At 34.0% G+C, this 17,606-nt stretch overlaps 2 protein-coding genes across 6 annotated transcripts in view; one reads left to right on the forward strand and one right to left on the reverse strand.

Annotated features, from left to right (window-relative positions):
• The window catches only part of LOC142984127 (neural/ectodermal development factor IMP-L2-like), a 153,791-nt gene that overhangs the window by 66,868 nt on the left and 69,317 nt on the right, over positions 1-17,606 (reverse strand). The gene's annotated exons all lie outside the window — the stretch shown is intronic.
• The window catches only part of LOC142984126 (neural/ectodermal development factor IMP-L2-like), a 128,282-nt gene that overhangs the window by 63,115 nt on the left and 47,561 nt on the right, over positions 1-17,606 (forward strand). For 2 of the 4 annotated variants that reach the window (XM_076131516.1, XM_076131515.1), the window contains exons 2-3: positions 2,661-2,687; positions 15,417-15,450. In XM_076131516.1, the coding sequence (XP_075987631.1) occupies positions 15,434-15,450 (17 nt within the window). In that variant the 5' untranslated portion in view covers positions 2,661-2,687; positions 15,417-15,433. The remainder of the gene's footprint in view (positions 1-2,660; positions 2,688-15,416; positions 15,451-17,606) is intronic. The other 2 variants (XM_076131519.1, XM_076131517.1) reach the window with 1 other exon arrangement.

The following is a 17,606-nucleotide window of genomic DNA, read 5'->3' on the forward strand; positions in this document are numbered from 1 at the left end:
CACGACCATGATCTCGAGGACAATACAGACGTCAGCGCTGACACAGTAACGAGATGACGTAGGAATTCATGAGTAATTATCATACATACATACATACTGGTCTATCAATTGTATTTACGCATCTTTGATTGTGACGCAAGAATAGACTAGAAATGGAAGGAAAAGGCTTATGTGAGACGAAATAGAATTTTAAGAATATTGAGGACTTAAAAATACATAATTAAATACATTATAGGAACTAAATTAGGTATAGTGTGTCGTTTAGGATGTACAGTTAAGCAACTGAGCCGATATAAAGAACTAGCTGACACGCTCAACTTCGCTTGCGTCCCATAAGAGAGAATGGGTCAAAACTTTCCCCGTTTTTGTAACATTTTTTGCTAGTACTCTGCTCCTATTGGTCGTAGCGTGATGATATATAGCCTATAGCCTTCCTCGATAAATGGGCTATCTAACACTGAAATATTTTTTCAAACAAACAAACTCTTCAGCTTTATAATATTAGTTTAGATGATAGATTTTGGGGTAAGAGAAAGACTAATTTTAGAAATTATATCTAGGTAGACTTGACGAAGAAAAAGAGGAGCTCGTGGCTTAGTTAACAACAGCCATCGCATCGATCTCTAAGGTCAAGTAACGCTTGTCGAGGTTATTATGTGGATGGATGACCATCTTATACATGTCGAGTTCCTCCGTGTTTTGGAAGGCATGTCATTTTCAAAGATCTTTGACAGTCGTTAACAGTAGTCAGAAGGTTGAAAGTCTGACAACCAGTTTTACCCAAGGGTATCGTGTTATAACTCAGGTAACTGGGTTGTGGAGGTCCGATAGGCAGTTGCTCCATGTAAAACACTGGTATTCAGCTGCATCCGGTGAGATGGAAGCCGACTCCAACATAGTTTGGAAGAAAGGCTAGACTGATAATGTTAATATTACTAAAATATCTGCTCATTCCTGGAGAAAAACTGTCATTTCTATAAGGAAATAAAACAACAGTTTCTCTAGCCATTAATTATCCCTTGACAACGATAAATTATTAGAATCAAATTAAAACAATCTATAAATACATTCAAGTAGTTCTATTCCCATCTTAACAATCGCATCGAGATCACTGCAAACAAAATGAAATGGAAACGATCCAACTAAATTGGATTTCAAGTAGTTTTCTACTGAATTGGTTATTGTAGAAGACTCTTTACTTAGAAATATGAAAAGCAGACTTTAATCTAGTATTATTAGAAATACTTTGCAATCTTGAGCTTTTATTAAAATGTTTTCTTTTAGCAAACAATCGTTCTTAAGGCTAGCTTTTTCTTCTGTTAATCACAATGTTACTTATTAGCAAAAAAATATCTGTGTAAGGCTATGAACCTATATTTTACTTTATTACTCACTAGCGGTCCGCCCGAATTATCTTTAACAAATTTTACACTAAAACATTTCTCGAGACTTACTCTATCTATTGGTAAAAACCGCATGAAATTCTGTCGAACGATTTTGAGTTAATTTTATAATATGTTGTGTCATGATTTATGTGAGCGTTTATTAAAAATCTTTAAATGCAGTTGCAAAAGATACAAGTATTCAATTTAAGTTTATTTTCAGTATATCATGGTGTCTTCAATGAATTTTTCATCGCATTTTTTTTTCTCCACGTCCCACAATTATTGGCAAAATATCAAATACCAAAATCCCAGCTTTTAGGGCAATTTAATGCGAAAAAAATACAAAGAGTACTTTACTCTACCGGGGAGTTAAAGGTGATCTACAGTTGCACATTATAATTATCACTTTAACGTCGTAAAGCAAATATCAATATTATGAAGCAAAGCCGCGTGCATAGCTACTACTATCCAGTATCATCTGTACATATTTACCTACTTATATACAAGTCCCTCTCAGCTGAGTGCCACCAAGATTGCATAGCGTCCTCCCTGTTGCCAAGCGCCCGTTAAGGCTGCTTGCAAACATGCGATTTACTTACGACATTTAATCAGCCAGTGATGTTTCGGGGACAATTAATGTCTCACGATATTGTGTCGGCTATATGTCAAGTCGGTCACTTTAGTTACTTTTAAACTTTCGCATTGCATGTTTTTTTTTTTAAAAAGACAACTCCCGCACTAAGAATTTCTCTTGTGTCGCGGGGACTTTTACAAACATACAAACAACGGACACAAAGCACAACCAGACCCGAAACAATTATTTGTGGATCGCACAAATAATTGTCCCGTGTGGGAATCGAACCCACGACCTCCCGTTGCAGTGGTATCGGCGTGGCGACCTAAACCACTGCGCCACAGAGGCAGTCAATCAAAAAGTCAGTTTAATATAATATTCATATGTTAGGCTACGGGAATTTATGTCAAAACCCGTGTTCGGTCACTTTCGATTAACATAATATATCTGGTGACATCTTGCGACTTGTTTCTGTAGTGACGAGCGAAGCCTGGCAACGACGCTAGTGACTCGTGTTGGAGAACAATTTTGTCTTATAGTGTATCCTAGATTTAGGGTATCTTTCTAGTTATTTCTTTTCATAATGGAATGTTTGAAATTCGTTTACTAGAGAGTACTACTATTTTGACAGTATTCGATTTCTTAAAAATTCCAATTTAGTTGAAGTAAAACATGTTACGTAATACTCTTTTTTTTTCCAGATATCGCATCTACTCATACGATTAAAGGTATGTAATTTTCCATATGATTCATACAAAAGACAATTTAAAAACGTGCAAAATAAAGGACCCACATTCACACAGGAGTCTAGAGGAAAAGCAATTTGTGGACACACCTCTATTTCAACAAAGACTTATAGAAATCTTGCCTTTCCTTTTGTTTTTGTGAAATTCGCAAACTTTAGGGACAAAGGGTTGTGTGTTTAGTGACTCCTAAGAATTGTAGTTCGTAATTTTTTTATTAAACATGTACAAAATTTATAAACATCGCAACACATTTTTCAGAATATGTACTACTTTTTTCTCTAATAAAGCAATCGCAACAAAAAGTCGTACGACAAATCGCCCAACTGCAGCCAGCCTAACCTGAATACAAAGTTCACAGTTGATTGCACACAAGCGACTCAGTTCGATCGCCGTCGCCGTGCAGTCTAAACTGCGCTCGCAATTGACTTCTGACTTCAAATAATCGCATGACGTTTATTAGTCGCATGACTGTCGGCATGACGAAACTTACGACTAGTCTTGCGTTGAAACGCATCTGTGAAATTAAATTAGGGGTTTTCTTGTTACTAAGTTGTGCCTGTAAAGCAAGCCAAAGCACAGTATCTAAACACATATTACTCAAAAGTATGGCTAAGGCTATGGTAGGCTGACATATGCCCGTTTAGCTTTAAAAAATAGCGTTTTTTTTTATATGAGTTAAAACGCTATTGAATAGATAAACTACCATTAAATGTATCTCAGAAACTTGGGGATAGTGACATATCAATGCACAGCCCAAACCACTAAACGGATTGGTCTGAAATTTGGCATGCAGGTAGATGTTAAGACGTAGGCATCCGCCTATGGCCACATATGGCAATAAGCTCGCACTTTACATGGGCCCAATATTGTAAATAGCAAGTCTCTTCCAAAAGGTCTAAAGCAATCCTTAAGAGACTTTATTACTGTTTAACAAATTCTAATTAAATTTACAAAAGAAGTTCGAACATTTCGTAAATCATTTGCTACCCTTTCACATTCTTTGACACTTCCTTATACAAGTAATAATATGTATTACAGACTTTAAACAATGTCTAGAATTTAATCAAATTCGATCCAGTTTTTTTAAGACAACAGTAACATCGCGACAGACAATAATATTTTAATATTTGTTATAACAAAAACCTACGGTTTTTTCCTTCATAAATCGTAAAAAAAACAGCCTATGAAAAACACGTGAAAACGTGATAAAAACCTTGAAAATTCGATCATATTGCACAATATTTGTCAACTATTATTCTATTCCATTTGTTCCGTACAACAAGAGCTCTGCTTACCGTTATTTGAATGTGTTAACTTGAATATAAATTCAAGGATTTTCTGTTCCTGTTACAAAATAGAGTATGTAGGTCTGGTTTGAAGTATTTTATACGTAGTAATGCTAAAGGCAAAAATGTTAAAATATGGCGGATTCCTTTTGAAACTTCAGTCCTTCGTAGTAGTTTTTCATTCTACGAGACTTTAATAGATAGTAAGATTTAACTTTACTCATTGAAATGATTAAACGTGCATACGCAGTAATACGCACACTCGATATCATCACTCCTAAAGTCTTTTTCGACATGAGCGGCGACAGGTCATTCGCAAGTGCTATTCAGGAGTGGCGAGAAGTCTTTACTCTCCGAGGTACGAAGGTCTATTACCTCAACGGCCTTACTCCAAATTTCGTAAGAAGAAAACTAGGCATTACCTTCTCGACCCAACTCCTAATTCGACCCCTAGACCGTCGTAGGCAGTTGTATTCCACAAATGCAGTTAACTAACTTCCACACTCCACATGACAGCAATAAAACCCTAGATTAACCTTTTGTCCTGCCGCGGGATTCAAACCTAAGACTTTTGCGTAGCAACCGCATTCTACCTATCAGCTACAGAGTTAACAAACTAACATATTATACCTATACTCGTGCCAGTTCTAATAGACGCCAAGCAGTCTGCGGCCCACTAATTAGTCCGTCAGCTAAATTGTCCTGTATCTAACTCAGAACATGATTCCAGTCTATTATAACTAATTGCTCTTCAATTACACTCATAAGACAATTGACTGGACACGTGTCAAGGGATGGACCTTGGGGAATTAGTCATTCAACAGATGGTCAATTTTGACCTGTTGCTGTCCCACTGATTGACACGAGACCCTTAGAATAAAATAGAAATAAGTCTGCCATAGTGACTAAATGCATATATATCGGCTAAGCCTTTCTTCCAAACTATGTTGGAGTCGGCTTCCAGTCTCACCAGATGCAGCTGAATACCAATGTTTTACATAGAGCGACTGCCTATCTGACCCCCGCAACCCAGTTACCTGGGTTATAACACGATACCCTTCGGTAATACAGGTTGTCAAGCTATATACGACTGTCGAACATCTTCGAAAATGACAGCCGGGCCCAACCTCTTGGTTTCTGAAAACACTGTCTATTTCAATACACTACACTACACAATTAAATATCAACCAGCTATCAATAGCCGAAATAATTAGGTTAATCAGCACATCATTTGACGTCAAACTTACGTCATCCATATAATTTGGGCCATAGTACCACTAAACAGTACCTTCATTTCCTTATTCATTACCATACAATGACGATTTAGTGACATTGTGACGTCATAGTGCCAAAATTGAAGCCTCATTGGCTAATCTGCACGAACATGGTACCGCAAGTGGTATAATTATTCAGTGTGGTTGGCTTCTGTAGTGTTGTATAATTTTATGATAAAGCCTGCTTTGGTGGTCGTTTGGGAGTTGGTAATGTTGATTAAGAGGTTCCGAGTTATATTCCCGAGTAAAGTGCTCATTATTGCTTAGTTACTTTTGGCATAGCTAATATTATTATACTGTCTAGACGACAGTATAATAATATTAGCTATAGGGTTTGATCTAAGTATAGAAATAATTTGATTATTGCATTGCAGTTGTGTAGTTATGTATTCCATCTTTTTTTCATAGTGTATTAGATGCAAAATAAGATGGTAGCTTGTTCCAAAATGATTGGTATTATTCTTACAAAAACACTTTGATTTTCTTTATGTTTTTCTTTTTCATTATTATATTACTATTCGTTAATTTCAGAAGCTCCTGATTCTATTTTTGTAAAATTAATCATAACTACATCGATTCTTCTATTGACTAAACTTAAGCTATTTACAAGATGGTTGGAGCTTTCCTTTTAGGACTCCACGCTCTTTATTACATTTGATATCAAATATAGTTTCAAATAATTAATTTATTTTGATCTATGTGTGTTCGGTGGTGTTGGTAGCAGCTCCTTACATCATCATTGATTTGTACCAAACATAAATATAAAACCATTCAGCGATTAAAAAGAGTGGCCAGGAGTTTCTTGCCAGCTCTTCCCATTGGCCTACCTTCCGAACTTGCGGTAAATTCACTCTCTGTATCATTGACTATCATAAGTGTCAGCATTTGACCTAAATGAAAAAAAAAATGATTTGATTTCAATTTTAAGAGATATAAGCTAGCCAATCTCGCAGAAAGAAACTAAAATGAAGATAAATAAGTACATTAAAATTGTGATTGTTTTCTCTTACTGCATATAAAATGTGTAACAGTACCGTGATTATGTTAGTCGGTCACATCTAACTGTGCTCAGAATAATAAGAACATACGATAACGATACTGATAACACATCATGTAGATAATATGCAGCAGCTTTCGTTACAATAATGTTGGGTACAGATACTTTGAAGTTAAAAATGTAGTTTTACTAAAATTATTAATCTAAAATGTTTGATGATGTATGTATGGCTATTTGTTATTCTGATGCATAAACTACCGAACTGATTTTGGTGAAATTTGGTAAACAAATAGTTTATAGCCTAGAAAGACTTAGTAGTTATTTCTTCCATATCAATAAAATTCCTTGTTAATAACCAAAAGTACTTTTTCCCTCGCAAAAGTTTTTAAGTGGTCAAAGTCTGGGATAGAAATTAGTGTGGAAAAAAAAATATTATGATATAAATAGTTACGTAAAATTAATGTTCTGAATTATGTTGCTGCTTCTTTAGAGTACTGCTAAGGTGGTATTCCACGGAATATTTACTGTAGCGTTAATCGTCTCTTTATTTTATCAAAACGTCAAAGTGGTTCCTCAAATAAACATGAAGATGACACAAACGTATCAAAAATGCTTCAGCATGACATAGTTTTAGAAATATTTTTAAATATTTATTTAAAAGGTCCTAAGTCCATAGTTTGTACGTGCTAGTGAAACCTTCTAGTTGTGACGTATATGCGTAATATAGCATCCCGACCCACATAACGTGCGTCAAACTATCTACGTAAGAATTATATTGATTTGATTTGAACATTCAACTTTAATATATAATACAATCATTTAGTTAAATAGCTATTTGTGATGATTTGTGATTTAGGCAAACACTAACGTAGCTTCGCGTTATTTCCTGTATCCTATTATATATTGAACCTGCAACGCGAAAGTTTAAAAGTTATCAGTGAATTAAGCTCTCTTGGTGCGGTTGTTTTGTAGGTGGGTGGCCGCTTAGTTCGTTAGTTAGTATATTTTCCCCGTTTCTGTATTTTTTTAAATTGATACTCTGCTCCTATTAGTTGAAGCGTGATGATACATATATAGCCTATAGCCTACCTCGATAAATGGACTATCTAACACTAAAAGAATTTTTCAAATCGGATCTGTAGTTCCTGAAATTAGCGCGTTTAAACAAACAAACAAACTCTTCAGCTTTATAATATTAGTATAGATTATATAATTTATGTTAAAATTCTAATGTCTTAGGTTTGATTCTCGGTCTGTCTTTAGTTTGTTTAACTCAAGTTATACCATTGCCCTCAGTTACACAGAACAATAGTAATAGTTAATTGATAAAGATTTTTCTAATTAGTGTCACTGTACTCGCGTGATGTTGCTGACGTCATCACACTAATTACTAATGAAACTGATGAAATTGAACTATTTACTGTAGTTTTATTATTTTCCTTCGTTTGTGTAGTTTTTTTGTTATAGTAAGTCATGTTGTTATGTACTAAGATGTTACTTGTTGAAAGACATTGTAAGAAACACTTGGTTTCTTTCGATTCCATTAAACTTTACAGATAACCTATTTTTTTTTACGATTACTTGCCGGATTTTTTCTATTCTATATTAAATATTTTTCCCAAAAACTTTGCGGTATTGTTGATTAAAACTCAACTTTAGCCTTCTGTAGAAAGTTATCAAAAAATTTAAGTTGGATCGGCAGTTCCGAAGATTATCTTAAAAAACTAAATCACAATGTTGTTTTGTGTAGTTTTCTTTCAGTATTGAGAGAAATCTAAGAATCATTTCAACAGTGTTCAAACATGACCTAAGACTTTATTACATAGTCGTTCTTAAATTGTCCTTAATACTTATTATACTTTCAAAATAATACTAACAAAGAATTATTTCTACGGGAACTTTACAAGCTTTTACTTAAAACAGGTTACAAACTATCTGTACACTATATTTCATCAGAAATTATTCAACAGTTTTTAAGTGAAAGAATAACAAACATACAAAAATCTATCCTTACCAACTTTTTCATCTAGTCGAAAAAATACATGACTACTCTTTGCAAAAAAAATTGATGACATAATTTACTTAACACGGAAATCAAAAACCACACCCTTTAAATTAATCTCTCACCTTGACCACTAAGTCAAAACTTTTTCTAACACTTTTTTGTTCCACAAATAGTTTATCTATAAGAAAGTATTAACATAAGTCCGTCTGCATTACTATGGCATTACTTTTTGTTTCTCTTCGCTGAACAAAAAATAAAACGGGTCAAGATGAAGGTGAAGGCACTAGTTTTATTCCCTGGATTCACTTGTTAAAGTTACTGTGAATTAAGCCACGTCAAAGGCCTTCGGGCGGCTTGAACAACTTTGACACTAGGTTGACTACTAACCATGCGAATTTCGTGTTTAATAGGTTTAAATATGCTCAAGTAATCAAAATATCTCATGAAGTCCTACAAAAGTCATTAATTGCGGTCAAAAATGGACTTTTTTGTATTCTTTAATGATATAACGGCTTCCAAATACTCACTAAAGACATACTTTAGAGATGAGTTGAGACTGCACTCAAATGTAAGATACACTCAAAAACCTAAAAAATATTTAAAAATTGGTAATGGTTACCTTATCAGGCTTAACATTGAGAGATTTTGAGACCGGTTACAAGTGCAGTAAATACTGCCTAGCGGCCAGTTTCTTCACACATAATTATCTCAAGTAACTATCTATCTATCTAAAACTATCGGTAAATTTGTGAAGAGGCAAAGACTGTTATTTTTGCTTTACCCTATACTTTGGCTGTTAATTTTGATCAAGAAAGTGCCTGTTAATAATTACCTAATCCGAACTTTTGGTTACTGAAGGAATTTTCTGTATAACAAACAGACAGACAGACACAAATCCTTGTTATATAGTAAGGTCGAGTTAAAAACAAGTTGTGAAGCTTACGTCATATTACACCTCCACTTGGTACGTTTTTATTAGCTTTTTTCTTTAAACTATATTGCGCAGCGAAGAAATGGTTCGTGTAATATTTTTGTTTAGGATTCTATGGTTCCGTAACTACATAAACTTAAGTGAATATTAGCTGTTATTCTAGGATAATAAATAAGAACATGCATATTAAATTAGTTTTAAATTAAAGTTACTATACTAACAAAGAAAACATTGCTTTCTTTTGTTGTAATTATTGAAAATAATATAATTTATATTAATAGCTTTGATGCCTTTTCGAAGTAAACAATAAAATTATTGATATTTTATTATAATAATAATAATAAATAATAAAAACTCTTTATTGTACACAATGTATCAGTAAAATAAAGGAGTAGATAAAAACTATAATCTAAGGCTGGATACAATTCCTATGCACAATCGGCGGCCTTATCGCACAAGGCAATCTCTTACAGGCAACCATGGGATGGAAAGAGATGTTTACCAGAAAAGAGGTAGTACTGCGTACAAGTCACGTTAACCTAAATGTATGAGTTATATAAAATAAAGAATAAATACAAATCGTATACATATAAAAAAAAAAATAGAATAGAATAGACATCATCTATAAATAAATAAGCACATATGTAAATAATACATAGAATATATATATATATATATATATATATATATATATATATATATATATATATATAAATAAATAAATATATAAATATATATATTTTTAAATATACATGTAATTATATTAATACAGAGATAGCAAGAGGAGTTTAGACAGTCATGGGAAAGTAAAGAACTTAGGTTAGTGAAAGCAAAGAGTGAGAAGTATTCAAGTTAAATCGTTTTGCAGTGATAAGTAGTGCTCCTTCACCCGATTTTTAAAAATTGGCAAGCTCTGTGCTCGTCTAATAGATAACGGTAGCGCATTCCACAACCGCACAGCTTGCACAGTAAATGATTTGTCTGCGAATTTAGTGGAATGCACAGGCATCTTAAGTCTTAAATTCTCTGATGATCGTAAAAACCTTGAATGTGTGTCATGTAAGAAAACAAAACGTTGTTTGAGATAGAAGGGAGACAAAGGATTAAACAAGATATTGTACAGAAGATAGAGAATGTGAGCATTCCGGCGTGAACGTATTGGTAACCACTTGAGCTTGTTTCGATACACTGAGACGTGGTCATATTTGCGTAATCCAAATATGAACCTGATAAAGAAATTTTGAAGGCGCTCAAGCTTGTTTAGTTGGTCCTCGGTTAGATCGGGATAGCTGACATCGGCATAATCAAGGATGGGGAAGAGAAGGGATTGTACAAGCGCGATTTTAGTGTTGATGGGGAGAAAATTGCGTAGCCTGCGCAAGGACCCCGCCGAAGCAAATATTTTACGACTGAGTTCCTGGAGTTGAGGACTCCAGGAAAAGCTCCTGTCAAAATATAAACCCAGGTTTTTAATACAATCACTAAAAGGGACGGTAGTGCCGTCAAAGATCACAGTGGGTACTACTGTCCAATCTACTCTAGAGAGCATCCTGGGGCTACCGATGACAATGGCCTGTGTTTTGTGAGGATTGACATTGAGACCATACGACTTACTCCATTCACAAATACGAGCCAGATCACTATTTATCGTGTCCACAGCTTCCGTCAACCTATCCGCGGGAGCAGAAGAATAAATTTGTAGATCATCTGCATAGAGGTGGTAGGAAGAAGTTAAGCGATTGGATATTGAATTTATAAAAACTGCGAAAAGTAAGGGAGATAAAACGCCGCCCTGCGGTACGCCAGCAGATAACGCGCACCAATCCGAGACATTGCTTTCAATGTTAATACGTTGCCGGCGCGCCGGCGTTGTTCGTTTTTAGGAAATGAAAATTGATCTAAATGCTTTCTTATTACTTAAACCAATGCCATAGACATATAGATTGTAATATGGTGGTTAAAAGTGACATGGAATGACGTATTTCTTCGTTTATAGAAAGCGACATCTTAGTAAAGTATTAAAAGATGCCATTATGTTAAAAAATTAAAAAGATTTTGCTTCTAAAATGTAAAAACATTTAATTATCAAATGTGCTCTAAAAATGGGATCAGAAACACTACAAGATGATCTCTAACACATCTTAAAGACGTACTTTCACGTCCTTCGAAATTCACACCTGCCCGCCGCGGTTTTTTCGCGCTCTTTTTTGTCCGCCATGTTTTTTCTTCTTTTTTTTTTAAAACGTCGCCGCACTGACTCACTCGCATAAGGCCAGGCTTTCTTGTCAGTGTGTTGCGTAATCGAATAAAAAAAAAATATTCCGTAATTAATTTGACGTGTTATTTTTTGCGGTGGTAAGTCTTTATTTTCTTTTTTGTTGGTATAAAAGTTATTTTTAGTTTTGTGATCGAATTTCGTTTGGTGGATGGTGTTTCGTTTTATTTATGTTTCATTGCATTTTGAATGTCAAGGCGGTCGGGTACCGTGTTTTATATAATTGAATTGTTCCTATGCAGTTTCATCTGTACTTTGTATCCAAGTTATATTTTTTGTCGTTTTTAGTGGGTAGAGGACGATTTTATGTCAAAGTCATAAAGGTTTTTGGCTTAATAACTGCTGTCATGACTAGCACGTAGGGTCTCAGTCATGTTCATGCATTTATTTGACCCATTATAATGATAATCTTGGGCCGATTTGAGACATATCCATACTGTTCAATGACTATAGGTAGGTTCTTTCAACAACTGTTAAAGGAGCTCCCAGTCATTCAGCGAGAAAGTCGATCAGTTTCATTGATCGAGACGATATTCCGGTATAAAAAACATTATTTTTAACTAAAAATAAATTAAAAAGAATTGTAATGTACTAGTTTCTGATCGCCACTTCGTGTGAATGGAAAAGAGTGAAGAGTATCTTATCAGTGTGTCAAGTTTCACTCAGTTATTTAGTTAGAAAGATAAACAAGCATCCTCGCAAACACTCGCATTTAGGTATAATATTTAGTGAATTTTATTTATATATATGTAGTATTTGTATTTATTTATATATACTAGCTGACCCGGCAGACGTTGTTCTGCCATATAAAAAAAGTGTCACTTAGGGGTATGTAAAATGTTGGCCGATTCTCAGACCTACTCAATATGCTCACAAAATTTCATGAGAATCGGTCAAGCCGTTTCAGAGGAGTATGGCAACGAAAATTGTAACGCGAGAATTTTATATATTAGATATTATATACACTCTGAAAAATACTTTGTATACTTGTCTATTTTATAACTGAACCGTCAAATCAGCAGGTTGATAAATAAAAGTGTTCACAAAAAAGGTTTCATTGTACACCATCATTAATACATGATATTAAGTAATAAAATAAATGGTCATTATTCAAATAACTCGCCTGATTTATGAATGGTATATTAAATATAATGATTTTGGTAATTGCTAGGCAACAACGGCATTTTTTGGTGTAAGGATGGGCGAGGTTTTATCGACAACTAGCTGACCCGCGCAACTTCGTTTGCGTGTATCCCGCTACTTCGACAAATACAGTCAACGCACCAACACATATTGGATATTAATTTTCAATTCACAATAACTTCTCTTTCCCTTAACCGCGTTTAAAATATTAAAATGTTTTTTGGTTTCTGTGACTCTTCTTTGATCGCCCCCCCTATCAGTTTTTGGAAAAAATATTTAAGTAATGTACAGATTTTTTTTTGTCTTATATGTATAGATCAAAGTCGTAGTACCTACTTTTTAATATTATTTATTTTTTATGAACCTATTATTTATATTTTTTGTTTTTTTTTATGTAATTACCTACTTTTGTTATATACATCTAACTATTATTTTCTTGTTTACTTTTTAAATTATTTACATTCTACATTTTATTACTTTTACTTATTTTTTATTTACATTTATTTTTAGAAGATTAACTTTGTCTACATTTTTTGAAATATAATATAAGGTATACATACATTTTCATTTTAACGATGAGAAAGGTTTCCCATATATTTAAAATTAAAGACTATCTACAATTAAAAACTACCTGTAGGTAGATATATTTATAGGGACGCTGCCCCCGCCGCCGCGGCCGGCCCGTACCGTGCCGCAATACTAATATCGTGATATCTCCTAAACTATATGTCTAAATAACACACTGTAAACTGCAAAAATAATCTAAATTAAATGCTCGTGATGATGAACTTACTTATTTTGATAAGGATATATGTATTATTGGTTATATCACCAGTTAAACATCACCCAACGAATTAAATGTTTTTTTAATACAGAAAAGTAGTTTTTGTGACTTAAATAAAAAAGCTGGATATATGTCATCGCGGACTTTTTTGTAGAACTAATAAAGACCAATGTTTTTGCAATACATTGTTCTTACTTGTATCCAACGGTATAAGCGGCGCACGCACAAATGCAATCTTCAATTAGATTTTTTTTCTGACTTCTTGGACATAAATCGCTATAACTCAGCTAATATAGTTTCAATGTATTTCAATTATATATGAAAAACCTGTCGGAGAAAATACTCTTTCTATTAGTGAAAACCGCATCAAAATCCGTTGCGTAGTTTTAAAGTTTTATGCATACGAAGGGACTACAGACAAAATGGGCGACTTTGTTTTATACTATGTAGTGAAGATTACTTATTAACCGACGAAAAACGAAAAAGAGTAGATTCTCAAGTCGATGCGTATATGTTTTTCAAATCGATATGTTAACAATTAATTAAAGTGATAGCTGAGTAATATAAGTTGGAACCTCCCACGCAAGTGGTTGACGGTTCGAACCCGAGACAACACACCAATGACTTTTCGATGTCATGTCATTGTGTGTATTAAAAATAATTATCACTTGCTCTAACGGTAAAGGAAAACATCATGAGGAAGCCTTACATGCCTTAAATTTGTTTAATACATTTCCCTAACTCGCAACAATTCTTAGTGCAAAAGTTGACTTTTGAAATTAATTAAAAAAACATGTGTTTTATGACAAAATGACGCTTCCGTCGTGTCATATATTTGTATGCAATCATATTTAAAGCGTATTAATGTGGTAAATCAATCAAGATAATAATTATTCGTGGAAACTTGCATAATCGTATCTTTGAGGCAAATCGTATATACATTTATGTGTCATCTTTGAACATTGCGATAAAGCAATCAATAAAAAAGTATGCAACTATCTCGTAATCGATATTTTTACATTTAATTGTAAGTCGTTTTTGCACATTTATTTGTTTTATGTGAGGACTTAATTACGCTACTCAGATATCTTAATTATGTTGACGATTTATTCAAGATTGTACACAAAGACTTTCGTCACACATACACATACATCTATACTAATATTAAAAAGCTGAAGAGTTTGTTTGTTTGCTTGTTTGCTTGAACGCGCTAATCTCAGGAATTACTGGTCCGATTTGAAAAATTCTTTCAGTTTAAATAGCCCGATTAGACTTATCGAGGAAGGCTTTAGGCTATATATCATCACGCTGCGACCAATAAGAGCAGAGTACCAGTAAAAAATGTTACAAAAACGGGGAAAATTATGACCCATTATCTCTTACGTGACGCAAGCGAAGTTCCGCGGGTCAGCTAGTATTTAATAAAATGTCTGTCTGTTCGCGTGTCTGCTTGTATTCTGCGATTAACTTAAAATGTACAGAAATATATCAGCTTAGCCTTTCTTCCAAGCTATGTTGGAGTCGGCTTCCAGTCTCACCGGATGCAGCTGAATATCAGTGTTTTACATGGAGCGACTGCCTATCTGACCTCCGCAACCCAGTTACCTGGGATAACATGATACCCTTCGGTAAGACTGGTTGTCAGACTTTCAAGCTTCTGACTACCGTTAACGACTGTCAAAGATCTTCGAAAATGACAGCCGGGACCCACAATTTAACGTGCCTTCCGAAACACGGAGGAACTCGATATGTATAAGATGGTCACCCATCCACAAATCAACCTCGGCAAGCATGGCTTAACCGATCTTCTCCGAACTCTCCGAACTCAGAGATCGATCCGCGCGGCTGTTGTTAACTAAGCCACGAGCTCCTCAAAATGTACAGAAAGGTGTTTATAAATGATGCGGTTTTCACAAATACATTAGAAGTATTAAAATGTGTTAATGATAACCGGGTGTAATCCGGGCAAAACGGGACGGGCCTCTAGTATTAACACAAGATTTCTTTTTGTTACAGGATATATTTAACCGCTGATGAATAACTGTAAAAGGTAAGCAAATTTCTTATATTATATTCTTGGAAATGTTTAATCTTACGGCATTTCAGCAACAGACACATTAGTTGTTTCAGACGCCAATCAATATGATAGTAATTTTTACACTCTTTTATCCTCATAGTTAGGGTTGCCATCCGTCCGGGTTTACCCGGGTTTGTCCTAGTTTAGAGGGCATCCGGGGAGCGTCCGGGGAAGGTTTCATTTGTAGACCATACATTTGTAGTTAAAAAATCAATGATTAAAAAAAGTTGCTCTTCTTGTTGACATGTCCGGCTTTCGGACTCTACAATCCGGGGTTTTCACGCGTCTTGTCCGGTTTTCCAAATTTTAGAGATGGCAACCATACTCATAGTCGACGTTAGATTTTAAAAACACTCTGTATCGATAGAAACCCATCACTATTATAACACGAAATTAAATTATAACAGAATTATCTTCAGTTTATAACCGATCATTCTAATCGTCATTAAAATGAGTTATTGTATAAAAAACAAACGCAAAAACCAACCCTATACTTTTAACATAAGGTTCAAAATCTTTCAAAGATATAAGGTCGTAAATTATCGCTACATTGTATTAAACAAATTTTTATTATTTTAATGACAGCAAGTTAAATTGTACAATGATTTAAGGCAAGGGTTTTTTGTACAAAAAGTTTTACGAAGGTGATCTGTACACGTGCGGAATTTGATTTTTGATCTGTGGCTCTCAATGTTTTGAGTCAATCAATCTTAAAGGCGCAATCATTAAATTACTGTAAAACTCGGGTAAGAATAGTTTTTAAAACCGGTGTCGAAAATGCGTGAGGCACGGGTCTCGTTAAGAATCGAAATGTTTAACTTAGTAAGTTACTAATATTATATAAAAATGTGTTTCCCATTTTACCTACCTCTATAAAAATAAAATAGCCCCAAAAAGGTACTATCTAACAAGGTAAAACTATTGAAAATTCATCAAAATCTACTTAACATTTCAAAAGTTGATTAATATGAAAACTAAACAGTTTCTCTTGCATTTTTTTCAAAATCTGTTATTATACTTACACTGTATTTGACAAAATCATAATCTCTACCGGCTACTGGCTAAAATCATAAGCCTACTGGCTTTAATGTTCGTGTTTCATTTACCAAAAAACCCGTTAAAATTAACCTCTTATTACGTCAAAGGAAATGATCTATATCCCTTAAGACTGAGTAACGAGAAGACCTTGACCGTGACACTGGGAGGTCAAACTTAACTGGGTAATTGGCCCATTGTCTTGGTATGTGAAGGTCCTTACATTCTTCGCTTCAGAAAGAGGCCGGTTTTCTAGAAAAGAGTGAGATAAACTATCTAATAGATATGAAAATAACTAATGCCCGGTTTCCGAGTACATTTAGAGGTGTTTTTTCTATTAAATTGCGTTTTTTTTATATGAGTTTAAACGCTATTGAATAGATAAACTACCGCTAAAAGTATCTCAGAAACCGGGGGTAAAAGACTTCCACTAGATACAAAATTGCTAAACGGGTTTTAAACGCGATGAGATTTTTAATGCTTTTTTTCAACCTATTACAGTCTCACTCCAGCAGTGCGACAATAAGGGGTTGAAAAACGTCTAAAAGCAAAGGTCACCTCCTAAACGGGAAAGGGGCTGATACAAAATATGCAGCAGCGGTTTATTATTAAATTAAAACCTGAAAAAATTAATTTACTTGATTTCTTGACCTTCTCTTCACGGATCTTGAATTTCTTTTCGCAATATTTTACTACAGTTTGTTTAGCAGTTTAGCTACGAAATACATCGTTTCCTAAAGAATAATTATTTATTATTATTAATTGTTTACTTAAAAGGTTATCTGGCGACAAAACAACTGGCCCTTATGAAAAAACCCCGTATCATTAAACTTTTCCTTAAACTATCTTAAAATGTTATCTCAGTTATTAAATTATAATATTTTTAATTGAATGTTCGAAATAATTAATGTGACGTCTATACATAAAATAGTTATCAATCAAGTTAAGAACTTACAATGTAAATATCAATCAATTAAACAATTAATCTATACTAATATTATAAAGCTAAAGAGTTTGTTTGTTTGATTGTTTGTTTATTTGTTTAATCTCAGGAGCTACTAGTCCGATTGAAAAAAAACTTTCAGTGTTAGATA

Source organism: Anticarsia gemmatalis, chromosome 26 (genome assembly GCF_050436995.1).
Source record: "Anticarsia gemmatalis isolate Benzon Research Colony breed Stoneville strain chromosome 26, ilAntGemm2 primary, whole genome shotgun sequence".
NCBI lineage: Eukaryota > Metazoa > Arthropoda > Insecta > Lepidoptera > Erebidae > Anticarsia > Anticarsia gemmatalis.